We start from the raw sequence: 15,464 nt of genomic DNA, 5'->3' as shown, positions 1-15,464 counted from the left end.
TCTAACAAAAGCATTTTTCTTTCTTACAGTAGATTGCAAATATTGTACAGATTTTAAAGTATTACCTATAGGCCCTACCTAAAAATCATATAAAATTTCCTATCAAGTGCTCTATGAAACTTAGAATTGACACGCACAATTGTAAAATTTAGTCAATGGATGTTAAGTATAAATACCTACAGAATTGTGAGTTATAGTTTTATTTTATGTTTTGGCTTTCAGATTATTAAATTTAACTTCAGTTAACTAAAGTGCATACTAGTTGTTTGCTAAAAATCATTTATTGAAAAAAAAATCAGTTGTTGGCAAGATAATATCTAGTTAAAAATTAAAACTAATTTTGGTTAATCTACAAAACAAATAGACTTGTAAATAAATAAGAGTTAACTATAGCATCTAGTGAGTTATGAAGTATAGATACATGCCAAACAACAACCAACAGATATAGTTTTGTGTGTACAAAAAAAAAAAAAAAAAAAACTGTGGGTATGTTAATTAGATCAGATTACAATATATCATTATATTTTAAGTACACATCTGAGACACATCTAAGTATCTTCAATTTGCATGGTGACAAAGAAGTCTTCTAACCTCAGCTAAAATATGAATAAACCTGGAAGGATGAAAGATGATGAAATCATGGGGGAATCAGCTTGACTGCTCAAAAACAGTAAGGTTTTGACATATTACCACAATAGTTTTGTTTAAGAGGCATGCAGAGAACAGTAATTGCTACTGATGCTTCAGTGTACACAATAACACACAGGTTTACCAAATAGGCAACAGAGTTCATTAGTTTATCATAATACTCTATGCCTTGAGTTCTTCACCTGTTGGTCTCAGAATGCTTTACCATTTTTAACAAGCACCTAGGACTGCAAAGAGGTTCTGTTTACATGGATTTCAGATACTGATGTTTACCATATTAGTAATTAAAACTGAGAAAGCTAAAAAAACTTATTCATTAAAAATGACAAGAATAAATCCAATAAATGTTAACATAAACAACATTTTTAATGACAACTCGATATTCAGTAAAAATTTTAGTATGAATGGCATGGTTTTCCAATTTTGCCATTCTCCTTAATATATGACTTTATAGAAAGCTATTTATATGCATAAAAGGTAGCTAAGTGGATTCTCATCTCTGCTTCTGCTCAACCTGCTACAAGTAAATGAAGAAAGTTCAGTCCCTCAGTGATAAACAGTCAGGACAGGAAAAGTATTTTAATAGACTTTTCAAATAATTGTCAATATTATTCTTTGGTTGTTATACCAAAACTTGACAATGTGAAATCTGAAAATTTATGCATGAACAATCTGCTACTAAAATCCATTTGCTTTATTTCCATTTTTACCCATATACAATTTGGCAATATCACATTCTGTTATTTCAAAAATATTGGAGCACTGAGTTATATAGCAATTTAAAAAACTGACACATTTCATTTTATACAACAAAAAACCCTCATTCAGGGACTCAGGACACAACTCAGTACTAGAGTGCTTGCTTAGTGGGCTATAGGCCTTGGGTTCAATCCCTAGCACTGGAAAAAAAAAGCCAAAAACAAAAGCAAAAAAACAAACAAAAAAACCCCCATATTCATTAATATCACAATCCACTTCACTAGTAAAGTTCTAAGTGTTGGGAAGCTATCAAGCTCACAGTGACTGATGCATCATTTACAAAATTCTAATTTTCACTTGAGAACTCATGTTTCATCACTAGCAATAAACACTGCTAGTTGTCTTTCTTAAAGTTATGATCCAATTTTGTTCATTTTTAAGATAATGGCTGCTAAATGGTCTAAATAACCACACATTCTTTCAAGCAAAAATTATCTTCCATGAAAAAAAATGGCTAGTTTACATAGTAAATCAGTTTAGTATTTTCCTTTGAGGCCAGGGTCTTTGTGCATTATGCAGGATAAGTACTTTATGTATACATTCATCTCATCATACAGATTATTAAAAAGCAACATACTCAAGGGTCGAGGAAAATGAACAGTTTTTATGGTTTCATCTCAAAATACCAATTTCACCTAAAAATAAAGTTCTTACTGTTTCATCAAGGACATGTTTAAATGAAACTATCATTTTGTTATTCACTTTAACTGAGTGAATAGCAAGGAAGGAAACAATGATTTCTAGTGCAGCTGGGTGCTACTACCTTGATTTGTGCTAGCAGTCACTAGTAATTATATCTCAAATGCATTTGTATGATCAATACAAATATCAAAATACAGACACTACCTTGGTTTTATTATGAAAAGCTATGACTTCATAACCTCCCTATACCCCAAAAGATCTCAAGACTCTCAGTGGATCATAATTTGAGAACCATTGCTTTATGTAAAAGAAAGTGTTAGGATTTTTCCTTAAAATGTATAAATGACAACAATGGAACTGAACCCAGAAAGAGTTGGAATATTTCCTTAAAAAATGTAAATGATAACAGTGGAACTCAACCAAAGATCCTCAGGATCACATATCCTGATTCAAATAATAATCACAAGACAACAGTCTAAATACTTATTCATAGCCTAAAATTCATCATATAAATTATATATATTATGTACATTATATGCATTATGAGAAGAATTTGCATTAAGAGAGACTACATTAATATACATCTACTCTAAAAGGCATGTTGACTGTGTTTCAGAGTCTAGAAAACTTGAATTTTCTTTATCATTCAAGGGTATTAAAAGTCCAGGATGAATCTAGGAAACATATATGTAAACAAAATTTAAGAATAGTCAGTGGTGTACAAGAAAGGGAAAGCTATTTATTTCTTCGGTTTCCTCACTATTAGAAATATTACTGAAGATCTGAGGGCTTGACATTTTAAAAATATATTAATAATAAATTCATTCATAATAATTTTTAGAGTAATTTTTACCTTGTAACACTTTGATTTCCCCACCTGTGTCTTTGCAACTAGCACCAGAATTACCACCTCCCTCTAATTCATCAAGGTACAAACGATAACGATGTCCACTCTCATCTTCATACTCTACATTTTCATCATCAGAATCCACTTCAGGAGCCACATAAACTACTTCAAACTCAATTTCTCCTCTCTAAAATAGAGAATGAAAATGAGAAAGTCAAGTTACTGCAACTGTAATTCAAAATGGATTTTCACAATCTCTCACACTTCAGATATAGCTCCTTTCCAGACAACAAAAATAGAAATTATAGAACTCCAAGAGGTAGAAGGAGTCTGAAAGAACATGATATCCAAACAATATGATCCTTCTCTACAAGAAATTTCCTTTTAATATTATAGTAGATCTTTCTACAGATCACAATATTTTTACTATTAGGCCTAAAAAAAACTATTAACTTTTCAGAATTTTGGAACAAGTGTTCAGTTTAAAAGTCATTTTGACAGTTTGTATTTTACACCACAATTCAACAAATCCACCTAAATAGGTATTAAATAAATTTGCACATAAGCTATTGCACAAACTTTTCCTTCAGTTCAAGAAACCCTTCTGTGATTTTTGTTTCTTAATGCATAAATCTTGATCTTTCTCTTAACTTTCACTGAGTACCAGATATAGTGTTAATTAAGATATTCTGTTCTAGGGGAGGAGGGCTGGAAATATAGCTGAGTGGTAAAGTGCTCCTGTTAATCCCCAGTACTGCAAATAAAATAAATAAATATTAAAAATGAAATACAATACTACATTTTATTTAATATATTTATAATAAAATAAAACATATATTTTACTGTATAGTACTATGGAATGGAATGGACTGTGCTGTCATCAGTGACTCTTCCCTTTAATGCAGTATGTAGTTATATTGCAAAGATTTATACATCATGTAGAACTGAACCAATGAGCTATAAATTCACATTAAACTGAGATTCAGTTCTACACTGGCACATTATACTGATGATTCCAGAAACATCTCAACATACAAATGACATCTCTCTAATTCCCTCAATCCTATCGACAACCACCCCTGGAAAATAATTTTTTTTTCAAACACTGGATAACAAATACATCTCTTAGATATGAATTCCAATTCTATAATTTATTTGCTCTACAATTTTAAGCGAATCTTTTAATCTTGAAGAAGCTGTTTACTCTTTTTAAATAAGACAATTGGGCTACATGTTTTCTAAGAATTCTTTCAGTTCAATATTCTATTTTAAAATCTGTTCTATTCTAAAATCAATCTATGTTGAGCATTGTCTTTTCTGTAAATCTTATATTTGTATCATGTTCCTGTTATTAATGATGTTGCTTTCTAAGCACCATATTATGTTCTGAGTTATTAACACACTCCCTATATCTCTATTTCAATGCCTACTACACAGATGAGCAGACTGACACACGGTAACTTGTTCAAAGCTGTGTAGTCAAGGAAATGGTCCTTTTCCAGTAAATCTGATCAAATGACATTTGAAGTGGTTATGTAACTAAGGAATCTCAAGGATGTCTTTTTTTAAATACTTTTATTTTTTCAAAACATTTTTCTTTTTTTTTTTTAGTTGTAGATAAAGTACCTCTATTTTATTTATTCATTTTTTTTAATGTGGTGCTGAGAATTGAACCCAGCACCTCACACATGCCAATCAAGCTCTCTACCTCTGAGCCACAACCCAAATCCCTTGAAACATTCTTAACTGAACACATATACACTCTTACCATGTGCATGTAAGCAAATTTTTAATACACGTAAGAAAAATAAAATTGCCGTGATTACAAATGTGTACCTATAAACACTTTACTACTTCAGAAACTTAATAGAAAACTATAAAGTATTCAATACGTTCAAAAAGAATCAACTGACAGATCCAATTTTAATTACATAAAAGGAATTTACCTGCTGAGAAAGTATGGTTACAGCTTCTTTATGTTTTGTGTCCCTTAGGTTAACTCCATTGACTGCCAAAATAGCATCCCCAACGTGCAGCCCTCCACATCTATCAGCAGGTTGCCCTGGATGGATCTCAGAGATGAGGATGGGAACACCATGTTCTTTTCCACCCTAACAACAAAAAGCAGTAAATTAGTTTACACTTTGTAAACTACAATCACAGACCATTCTAGAAATGAAACATTTTCATAAAAATATCTTCCATAAAGCATCTCTACCATCTCTGTAAATGCTGGGTGAAATTCTATTTGTTACTTAGATAATAGTAAATAAATTATTACAAGTATCAAAGAGTTGCCTTCAGATAAAATGATAAATTAACATGCACTTTTTAAAAACATTCCAGAGAGCTGGGGTTGTGGTTCAGTGATAGAACACATGTGAGGTACTAGGTTTGATCCTCAGTACCACAAAAATAAATAAATAAAGGTTATGTGTCCATCTATAACTAAAAATTAAAAAAAAAAAAAATTCCAGAGCCAAAACACCAAATGCAAAATCCAAAAATACAACAGCCTAAACTCTAAAACACAAAAATATTTATGTATTAATACTTCCCATCATTTATTTTATCAAATCTAAATTGCTAAGTATGGAAAGAATACTTATTTATTTATTTTTTGTCACTGGGGATTGAACCCAGGGGTACTTAACCACTAAGCCACATCCCCAGCTCTTTTTTATATTTTATTTAGACAGAGCCTCACTAAGTTGCTGAGGCTGGCTCTGAACTCTTGATCCTCCTGCCTCAGCCTCCCTAGTCGCTGGGATTACAGGTTTGCACCACTGCACCCAGCCTCCCAAGAATACTTATTTTATGTACCACAAAAATAACTAAAATTATAAGCTGAATCTCAATTTCAGAAATGTTAAAAAAGTTTAAAAATTATGCAATATAGAACTGAAGAAATACAATAATTACATCTCTCACTTTCTAGCTTATACTAAAGTGTATATTATTTTTCCTACTAAAATTTATGCACTTTGAGGATAGTGTGCATTTAAAAAGGTAGGTACTTATAAACATAGTTAGAAGAACTTTTCATTATAAGAAGCATTTCTACATTAAACAACACTAGAGAGGAAAAATGAACTTACACAGGGCCTAAGTATTATTAGATGAAAATAAGAGTAAAACTACTCTATTTAATACAGCACTAAGTGGGAGAAAATCTTTGCCACTCATACTTTAGACAGAGCACTAATCTCCAGAATATATATAAAGAACTCAAAAAACTTTACACCAAGAATACAAATAACCCGATCAACAAATGGGCTAGGGATATGAACAGACACTTCACAGAAGAAGATCTACAAGCAATCAACAGACATATGGAAATATGTTCAACATCTCTAGTGATAAGAGAAATGCAAATCAAAACTACCCTAAGATTCCATCTCACCCCAATTAGAACGGTGATTATCAAGAATACAAGCAACAATAGGTACTGGAGAGGATGTGAGGAAAAAGGTACACTCATACATTGCTGGTGGGGCTGCAAATTAGTGCAGCCACTCTGGAAAGCAGTGTGGAGATTCCTTAGAAAACTTGGAATGGAACCACCATTTGACACAGCTATCCCACTCCTTGGCCTATACCCAAAGGACTTAAAACCAGCATATTACAGTGATGCAGCCACATCAATGTTCATACCTGCTCAATTCACAACAGCCACATTGTGGAACCAACCTAGATGTCTTTCAATTGATGAATGGATAAAGAAACTGTGGTATATATATATATACAATGGAATATTACTCAGTCATAAAGAAGAATAAAATTATGGCATTTGCAGGCAAATGGATGAAGTTGGAAAATATCATGCTAAGTGAGATAAGCCAATCCCAAAAAAATCAAAGGATGAATGATCTCGCTGATAAGCAGATGATGATACATAATGGGGGGTGGGAGGGAGGCAGGAATGGAGGAAGGAGGGATTTTATGGAGGGAAAAGAGGTGTAGAAGGGGTAGGGGGAAGGAAAAATAACAGAATGAATCAAACATCATTACCCTATGTAAATGTATGATTACACAAATGGTTCGTCTCCACTTCATGTACAACCAGAGAAACAAGTTGTACCCCATTTGTTTATAATTAAAAAATATATATATAGCACTAAGACCAAAATAAAAGGATTCCCAATATATAATAGACTATTCTCGGGAATGATGTTCAAGACAACTGTTTGTGAAGGTACGGAATTAACAAAAGACTTTGTATTATTTAGACCCAAGACCTAGTGCAATCGGACAACAAAGAATGAGATAAGAAAAAGAGACCACATACCCTAGAGAAAACAATCCAATCTAGAGTCATTAGAAGAAAACAACCACCTCTAGTTCCAAAGGCTCCTACAAGCATCACAGTACATGGTACAGATCTACAACTTGAGTCATAATGAAAATGTTACACCATGATTCCTAAAGGAACACTTAGCAGTTGTTAAGATTTACGTATAAGAAAAAGTATCAACACCAAAGTGACTGACCAAATGTTGGATATATCTATTTAAAAATATATCCAGAATATTTTGTTCTCCAAATAATGTCCAAAAAGGAGCATGATTATACTAGATAACTGTGCAAAAGGAAACTGGAAGCACTACTTCTTACTGTAATTGAAATGCCAAGGCCTTCGTGATCTTCCTTGAGGAGGAGAACTTTCCTAATTGGACCAACTCCTTGGCTTTTCTTCAAGGAATCTTGATCCTTAGTGGGAGAAAAAAAAAATTAGTATCACTAAAATAATACACTAAGGATAAATCCACATTACATAACTCACCTTTAGAAATCTTTATTAATTTCCTGGTAAAGACACAAATTATAGTGTTAAGAAAGTAATTAAGAAGTAAAAGAAAAATGTTGTATCAAGTTATAGATGGTTTTCTCACCCTTTTGTTAATTTTTAAAAATAATAATACATCTCTTTTAAAACTATAGAACATTAAAAAAGAAATTACTGTCAGGAATCAATCAATGTATAAATAATATCTTCAAGAGTCAAAGTGGGTAACTATGTTTATCTTTACTGGAAAATATTCTGAATATTTCAAATTCACTCCAACTTACTTAATTTCAACTTAAAATTTACAAAATGGAAAACAAATTTCCAATTTGATCATTTTCTTTTTCATCCTCTGGTGCTCTAGAGTCTACCTCTTAAAGGACTTTGTTCCATTAACAATTTTTTCTCTTGTACATTTCTACTTTTTCTTTACTAAACTCCTTCACTCCTCAGTAGATAAATTATAAGCATCTTTTAGTTTAAAATACTGACCATGTACAAACATGAAACAACCTCTTGATCCTTCACTATCTTCTTTAGCAACTATCCACCCTCACCTTCCCTAAACCTCCCACAAAGTTCATACTCACTATATTTATTTCCTTGCCTCCCACATTCAGTACTCTGATCAGTACTCTGAGTAGAATAAAGATTCTACTCCTAACCTGCACAGCTAGAATTTTCTTCTCTAAATATTCCTAAATCTAATTAGAATGTTTTATTCACGACCCATCCTGAACCCTGCTGAAATTGATCCGGTTCATTAACTCCTCTTGACACCTGCTTTTTTCCTTGCTTTCTATTATACCATTTTCTTAGTGGCCCTGTATCTGACAGCTCCACCTCGGGCTTCCTCCTTTGGTAATCCATTTTCTTTCTTCATGCCATGATCAAGAATTCTCTCCTGAATTCCAGTCATACAGACAACTGAAAGGACATCTTAGATGTAAAACCAACATCTTAAACATTATATGTCCAAAACTACTACCATCTTTCTCCCTGAAACTTCCTTTTCCTCTATTTCCTTTATCAATGAAAGCCAGATCACACTTGGTTAGCCAAATCCAAAACCTAGACTCTTCCTTGTTGCTAACCTACTTAATCAACAGCAGTCAAGGATTTAACCAATTAAGTCCTTCTAATTTTAATTCTCTCAAAGCTGTCCTTCTCCGAAATGCCCTTTCTTCTGCCTTTACCTCTCTCTCATTCAATTACCATAGTTTCTTTCTGACGAATTAAGTGGTTCCAATACCATAATATCATGTCCACTATTTTATTTAAATATACCATAATTATCAGGTTAAGTAAAAATGCCTTTATTTAGTATAAAGTAACTTTTGTCATCTGACCACTACTAAGACTTCAGCTTTATATTTACCACTTTCACAAGTATGCTTTTATCACACAGACACATAGGCACTAAATACTTTCCTACCTAATCTCTCCATTTCCCAAATCTACTGGACCTAGAAGTTAATGGGTACCACCAGTGTCCTAGAGAAAACAGTAATGTGTGTATTGTGAGCCCCCATTCCTATTTCACTCACTCTACGTACCTACCAATTTTTCTTAGTTTTTGCAAAAGCAACAAATTATTTTTACTATTTAAGGTCATACTTTATCTCTTAATAAGAAGTGTGAACTAAAGAGCAAGAGTTTAGACATGTTTTCATATGTTAAGGTGTGTATTATCAAACATCTGTTGTACTAAAATTATGTAATAAAAATTTATGCAGATAGAAAGGAAAGTTCCTATAAAATGATGGCTATGGAAATAACAATTGGATGCATATTTCAAATTCTATCTCACTCCAAGACTAATGGGATCTACGTTTGGATTTAACTATCAAAAACTGCCATAATGAACTTCTATCTAGTATTTGCCATCTATCAAACCAAGCACATACACCCAACTAAGATTAAAACAAATTTAAGCATTCCCAACCATGAGCCAGGAAATTTCTGAAATATGATGCAAAGTGTTAGCAATATATGCTTGCTAGGAGTGGCTCACAGTCTGCAGAGGTATCATTTGCAGGGCATTAGTCAGCCTGTGGAGAACTACCAAAACTCCTCTGGGTTCCTGAAACTTTAAGTATTTATCTATTTTAAATATGCTGAATACCATTTTCACTCTTTAAAGGTTTCAAATACTACTAGAAGAATTGAAAGGACTTGTAATTAAAACAAGAAGGCAGAGGTTGTGTGGGAAGCAGCAGCAAAACAACGTACATGGCCTGGTGGTGCTTGCATGGGTCGTTTCAAGTCATTACGTCCTCTACAGGCTCTGATAACAGTTTTGTGACGATGCAAATGTATTTCAGCTTCTAATTGGTTCCACAGTTTATCATGAGCAGGTCCTTTCATATCTCGTCCTAGTAACTGTATTTGTTGGACCCTTCATATTGGGAAAAGAGTTTAGTTAATCTTTTATTATACGTACTAAGAGAGAATTCAGAATTACTGAACACAAGTAGCTTTTGCATAAATCTCAATTGATAATAAAACTAATACTCAGGAACTTCTTGATATTGCTCAGATTTATAAAGATTTGAAAATTCTGAAAAGGACCAATATCTTCAAGAAAAAAAAAATGTGGGAAAAAAATTTTTTTAAAGAGATGAATGAGCCAGGTATGATGGTGCATGCCTGTAATCACAGTGGCTCAGGAGGCTGAGGCGGGGGATCGAGAATTCAAAGCCAGCTTCAGCAACTGAGTGAGGACCTAAGTAACTTAGTGAGACCCTGTCTCAAAATAAAAAATAAAACCAGGCTGTGGATGTGGCTCAGTGGTGGTTGAACAACCTTGGGTTCAATCCCTGGTACCAAAAAAAAAAAAAAAAAAAAAAAAGAGAGAGAGAGAGAGAGAGAGAGAGAGAGAGAGAGAGAGAGAGAGAGAGAGAATTCCTTTAGTCATACACTTAACTCAGTATATCTAAAAAATATAATTTACGAGTTTAATGACAACATGTTTTATGCCTTGCATATAATCAAGGTAACTAACTGAACTCAGATAAACAGGATTAAATATTGGCTTTTAAATGACAATGTATAAAAAATTTCTTTTAATGGTAGTTTCTTCTAACAAAATGATTACTTTAAATGTGCTAAAAAGTTATTAGAAAATTTGTATTTCAAGGTGATAAAAATTCTTTTTCAATGCTTCACATCAGTTCTCAATGTAACACTAAAACAGTAAGGATAAAATGACTTAGTACTAATAACAAATCACCAAAGTTCATGAATGATTTACCTTAAAAAATTAATAGTAAAGGAACTCATTTTTTTAATGATAAAATCAGTGCTGTTAATTCCAACTGTTTTTTTTTTTTTGAAAGGTAAGAAAGATCAGGTTTCAGTGATCATATAAAAAGTTGTTTGTGGATGTTCTGTTGATCATATGAACACCTGCTATGTTGTCAAGGCAGGGAAACAGATGGAATGTGATACTCTGCAGAGTTGTCAGCATTTCACAATAAATTTTGTTATGGTTTGGATATGAGATGTCCCCCAAAAAGCTCCTGTTAGGCAATACATCAATGTCCAGAACTGAAATAATCATATTATGAAAACTATGACCTAATCAGTGGATAGATATGATGGGATGATCACTTGAATGGATTAGTGGGTGGTAACTGTAAGAAGGTATGGCATGGCTGGGGGAAGCAGGTCACTCGGGGCATGCCCTTGGATTATATTTTGCCTCTTGCTCCTCCCACGCTGGTGCCCAGCTCTCTCTCTGGCTGCCATGAATTGAACAGTTTTCCTCTGCCAGGCCTTTCTATCATGTTCTGCCTCACCTTAAGCCTAGAACCACAAAGCCAGTCAACCATGGACTGAAACCTTTGAAACTGAGTCCAAAATAAACTTTTTCTCTTCTAGGTTGTTCTTGTCAGATATTTTGGTCACAGTGACAAAAAACTGACTAACATATTTACTATCTATATTAATGTGTGTCTATATATGTGCTTAAACACATATGCAATATATAATACTATCAACATTAATTTAATAACAGTAAGACAAACAACTATAAAATAATTCTAGGGATAAAAACTGTTTAATTTATAACAAGAGTCGACTTCATTAAATACCCAATGTGTCACCTAAGAATACAAGTATGCCCATTTTTCTACACACCTTCCTGCCAGTTCCTTATCCAAGTATTTGGCAGCCAGTCTTGCCCCATAAACTTCAGCCTGGAGAACAGCTATATGTCTACGAAGGGCTTCATTCTCTTTTCTCAACAATTTCACTTCAGCTTCAAGTTGAGCTTCTTTTACCTTTTCTTTTTTGTTTGCTTCAAGCTCTCTTTCCTAGTATAATTAGCAAAAAAATAAATTAATTAATAAAAATTCCTTTATGACTCTAAGCAGTAGACCATGTTCCTTAAAATACACCTAATCACACAGTCTATAATATCAGCAATGAAAGCATATGATAAAAATTGCCACTTCATTTCTATGTAATGGAACACAAAGGTTTGAATCTGGATAATTTTTTTTTTTAATTTTTAAAAAATTTTTAGTTAAAGATGGACACAATACCTTTATTTTATTTATTTATGTGGTGCTGGAGATCAAACCTAATGCCTCACACACTGGGCAAGCACTCTACCACTGAGTTACATTCCCAGCCCACCAGGTTCTTTTAAAATTAGGATCATTATGTCTTACAGATTAGATAATTACAGGTGACAAAGCACCCTGATATTGAGGATAGTAGAGGAAGTGGTCTTCTCTAAGAAGATAATAAAATCTGCAACTTACTTCCTAAAAATTACTTAAGAAACTAGACTAATATAATCACTATTTTTTTCTAACAATTAATGTTAATGCAACAATGCTATGACACAAGTCAAAATCATTCTGTTACATGGAGATTCATTTTATAACTAAACTTAACTTGGAGAACTGTAAGAAACACAAGGCTTAAATTATTCTAATTTCTCCCCCCCCCCCCCCCCCCAGTACTGGGAATAGAACACAGGACCTAGCCATGTATGGTAGGCAAGCACTCTACCACTGAGCTATATCCCCAGTCCATTATTCTAATATTTTAAAAAAACATTTGTAATCATGGAGTACTATCAGTAAAAACTGCATTGAAACATTACACATTAAAAATTTCTATGGCTAAGTGTATCTTTGGTATAGATTATCACTAAACTTTGAGATCTAGCTCATCTATTTGTTTATATGTTAAAGTAGATGTAAACTGTTTTCTTTTTTTTTGTAAACTGTTTTCTGAGGAAAGCCCTGGCCTCTGATGAAGTAAAATGATCATCCAATTTTAGCTCTCTTAAAAGGATGCCATCCTACGCTCCACTAGGTAGGTAGTCTGTCTATGTGAATCTACACATGTGAGCCAGAGTGTATAATCCCCAAGATCTTTGCCATCAAGTTTTTAATCAGCGGTTTGTATGTGAGAAATAATATTCAATTTACCTTAAAAGCATAAAGTACAGACTATATATTCTCAAAGATCAAGGGTTACAAATGTAAATGCCTTCAGGGTTACAAATGACCCAGAACAGACAGGATGCAAAAGAGAAGGTTCAAAGTCCTGCTCAAAAATTTAAAATCAAATATACACAGTGTGTAGCCAAACAAAACCTTTCTCAGAGTTAAATATGGGCCCTGTAGGTGTTTTAAGTGCTATTTTAGAATGAAGAAAACCATCCAAACACTTCAAAATTGGATTTATCCTGAGTAGAACTGCTTTTACTGACTTCTGATTTACAGAATCCACAAATGCTACAAAAAGGTGATATTTGCTAATCAGATGTGGAAGACATTGTTTACTAATACCACCATGTCCCTTTATGAAGACTTAAAAAAAGCTTTCTTAGAATCAAGAAAAAACTTTCTTTTGAGGAAATGGCAAATGGTATTGTTTCTATCATATGAGCATAGATTAAGTAATTATTTTCATTTTTATTCTGAATATTGAGAAGCTACAAAGCAAATTCAAGCAAATTTTCAGCAACTCTAGGAATATATTTTGGTACTAATGTGATTGTTTTGGTCTACTGTTTTGACCAACATAAAAAATAAGATATATTAATATTCAAGGGAAGTACACACCATAATATTAAAAATGTACACATATTCCTAAATATATGTATATTTTAAGCAAATACATAAATACACAGAAGCCAAAATTAATGAAAACTACAAAATGTTGGATATACTTATTTTATTTAAAAATATTTGTTTTATATGTGACACAAGGAAGATTAGCAAACTTTTTCAACTTCTGTAAAAAATATATATATAACCTCTAGAACACAATTTCTAGATTTTTTTGTTGGTTTGTTTCGCAGTACTGGGGATTGTTCATATTATTTTTAAAGAGTCTGGAAGGCTAATAATCTAGAATACTCATTTTGTAATAAATTTGGAATTACTGACATCACAATTTGTTTCAGAACTTATTTCCTAAAAGGGCAGGTATCTATCCTCCCCCTTACTCAATAAATAGAGTTTGAATAACATGAACAAAAAATCATTTTATGACATTTTTTGAAGTTGGTTCCCTTTCAGAAGAAGCATTCCTAGAAGATCAAGATTTCTTTGGTCTATGGTGACTTTCAATTACTTTAATGAGCTATTTATACTCTATTAGTGAAATCTGAGAAACATTAAGCTACCACTTTGCATTAATGATTCAAAACCCTAAGGAATCTGACAAAATCAGAGCTGAAATTAATAGATAAAAGCAAGAAATGGATTAAGGAAACTAAAAGTAATTACTTCCAGAATACAAGATAATTCTGTTACTGTTTCTTTTTTAATCTGTTTGTTACCAGGTTTATTTTATATTTAGTTATCCAAAGAATATATCTTTAAAAGATGTGAAGTCATAAGATAAACTGGAACTTCATTAGGTTGGGCTAATGGTAAAAATACCAAAAATTTATATATTGTTATTTTCCAAGTTAATTTCTGGTAAAGAATTTTCAAAATCTAATTGTTTTAAAAGTCACACAATTATTCTCAAGACTGCTGAAAAAATGTAACACACCAAGTGGATGACAAAGAAATCAACATGCACCATCCTTTTCTGGGAATAAATACAAACAGAAACTTAAAAGGGTTAGTAATAGGCCTGCTTAACATATCTTCAATACCTCATGTGGGCAAACCAATTGCTCTTTTAAGTAGAGGTCTGAGAAAGCCACAAGCTATGAGACTGTCAAACATTAATGGGTGCATTAATTAGCCCTGCAAATAATGGCTATAAATCACAAACAAAAGAAAAACTTTAACAACATGCAGTGAGAAAAGTACTATGGGCCATCCACTGAACTTTTCATGTATTTGAAAATTTAAAAACTGCTATCATTAACATGTTTTTCAAATACAAAGAGTGACAACATGTAATATGCAAATAAAACAATAGGAATACTTCAGCATGACATATTAAAGCAAAACAGAGACAACATACTTACCAGCTCCTCCATAGAGGGGACAGACTTAAGATATAAGAAAGAAGTTTTATAATTAGAAAACCATCAAACAAATGAATTTACCTACTGGTATAATCATTATAAAGAAAATTTCTATATGTCAAATATCATTTGGGTAAAGTTCATTAGAACAAATATATTTGCAAATCTATAAGTAATAATAACTGTACAGTACTAGATTAAATTTTTTTGTTTTATCAAATACATTCAACACAATTGGTTCAGTGTTCTTTCCTCTATAGTACCATTTTTCAAATCTAATATTAAAATTTCAGGTAAATTCTTTTCTAGTGAAAAATGTAAATTATTTC

At 32.4% G+C, this 15,464-nt stretch overlaps 1 protein-coding gene across 3 annotated transcripts in view; it reads right to left on the bottom strand.

Moving 5' to 3' along the window:
* Gopc (golgi associated PDZ and coiled-coil motif containing) overlaps positions 1 to 15,464 on the bottom strand; it is a 45,289-nt gene that overhangs the window by 4,478 nt on the left and 25,347 nt on the right. The window contains exons 3-8 of one of the 3 annotated variants that reach the window (XM_047558408.1): positions 15,136 to 15,159; positions 11,823 to 11,998; positions 9,915 to 10,080; positions 7,511 to 7,606; positions 4,843 to 5,007; positions 2,903 to 3,083 (exon numbers count right to left, since the gene is read on the bottom strand). In XM_047558408.1, coding sequence (XP_047414364.1) covers positions 2,903 to 3,083; positions 4,843 to 5,007; positions 7,511 to 7,606; positions 9,915 to 10,080; positions 11,823 to 11,998; positions 15,136 to 15,159 — 808 coding nt within the window. The remainder of the gene's footprint in view (positions 1 to 2,902; positions 3,084 to 4,842; positions 5,008 to 7,510; positions 7,607 to 9,914; positions 10,081 to 11,822; positions 11,999 to 15,135; positions 15,160 to 15,464) is intronic. The other 2 variants (XM_047558410.1, XM_047558409.1) reach the window with 2 other exon arrangements.

The sequence above is a fragment of the Sciurus carolinensis genome, chromosome 7 (assembly GCF_902686445.1).
Source record: "Sciurus carolinensis chromosome 7, mSciCar1.2, whole genome shotgun sequence".
Classification (NCBI taxonomy): Eukaryota; Metazoa; Chordata; class Mammalia; order Rodentia; family Sciuridae; genus Sciurus; species Sciurus carolinensis.
The sequence above is the reverse complement of the archived record's forward strand: the minus strand, read 5'-3'. Positions and strand labels throughout refer to the sequence as shown.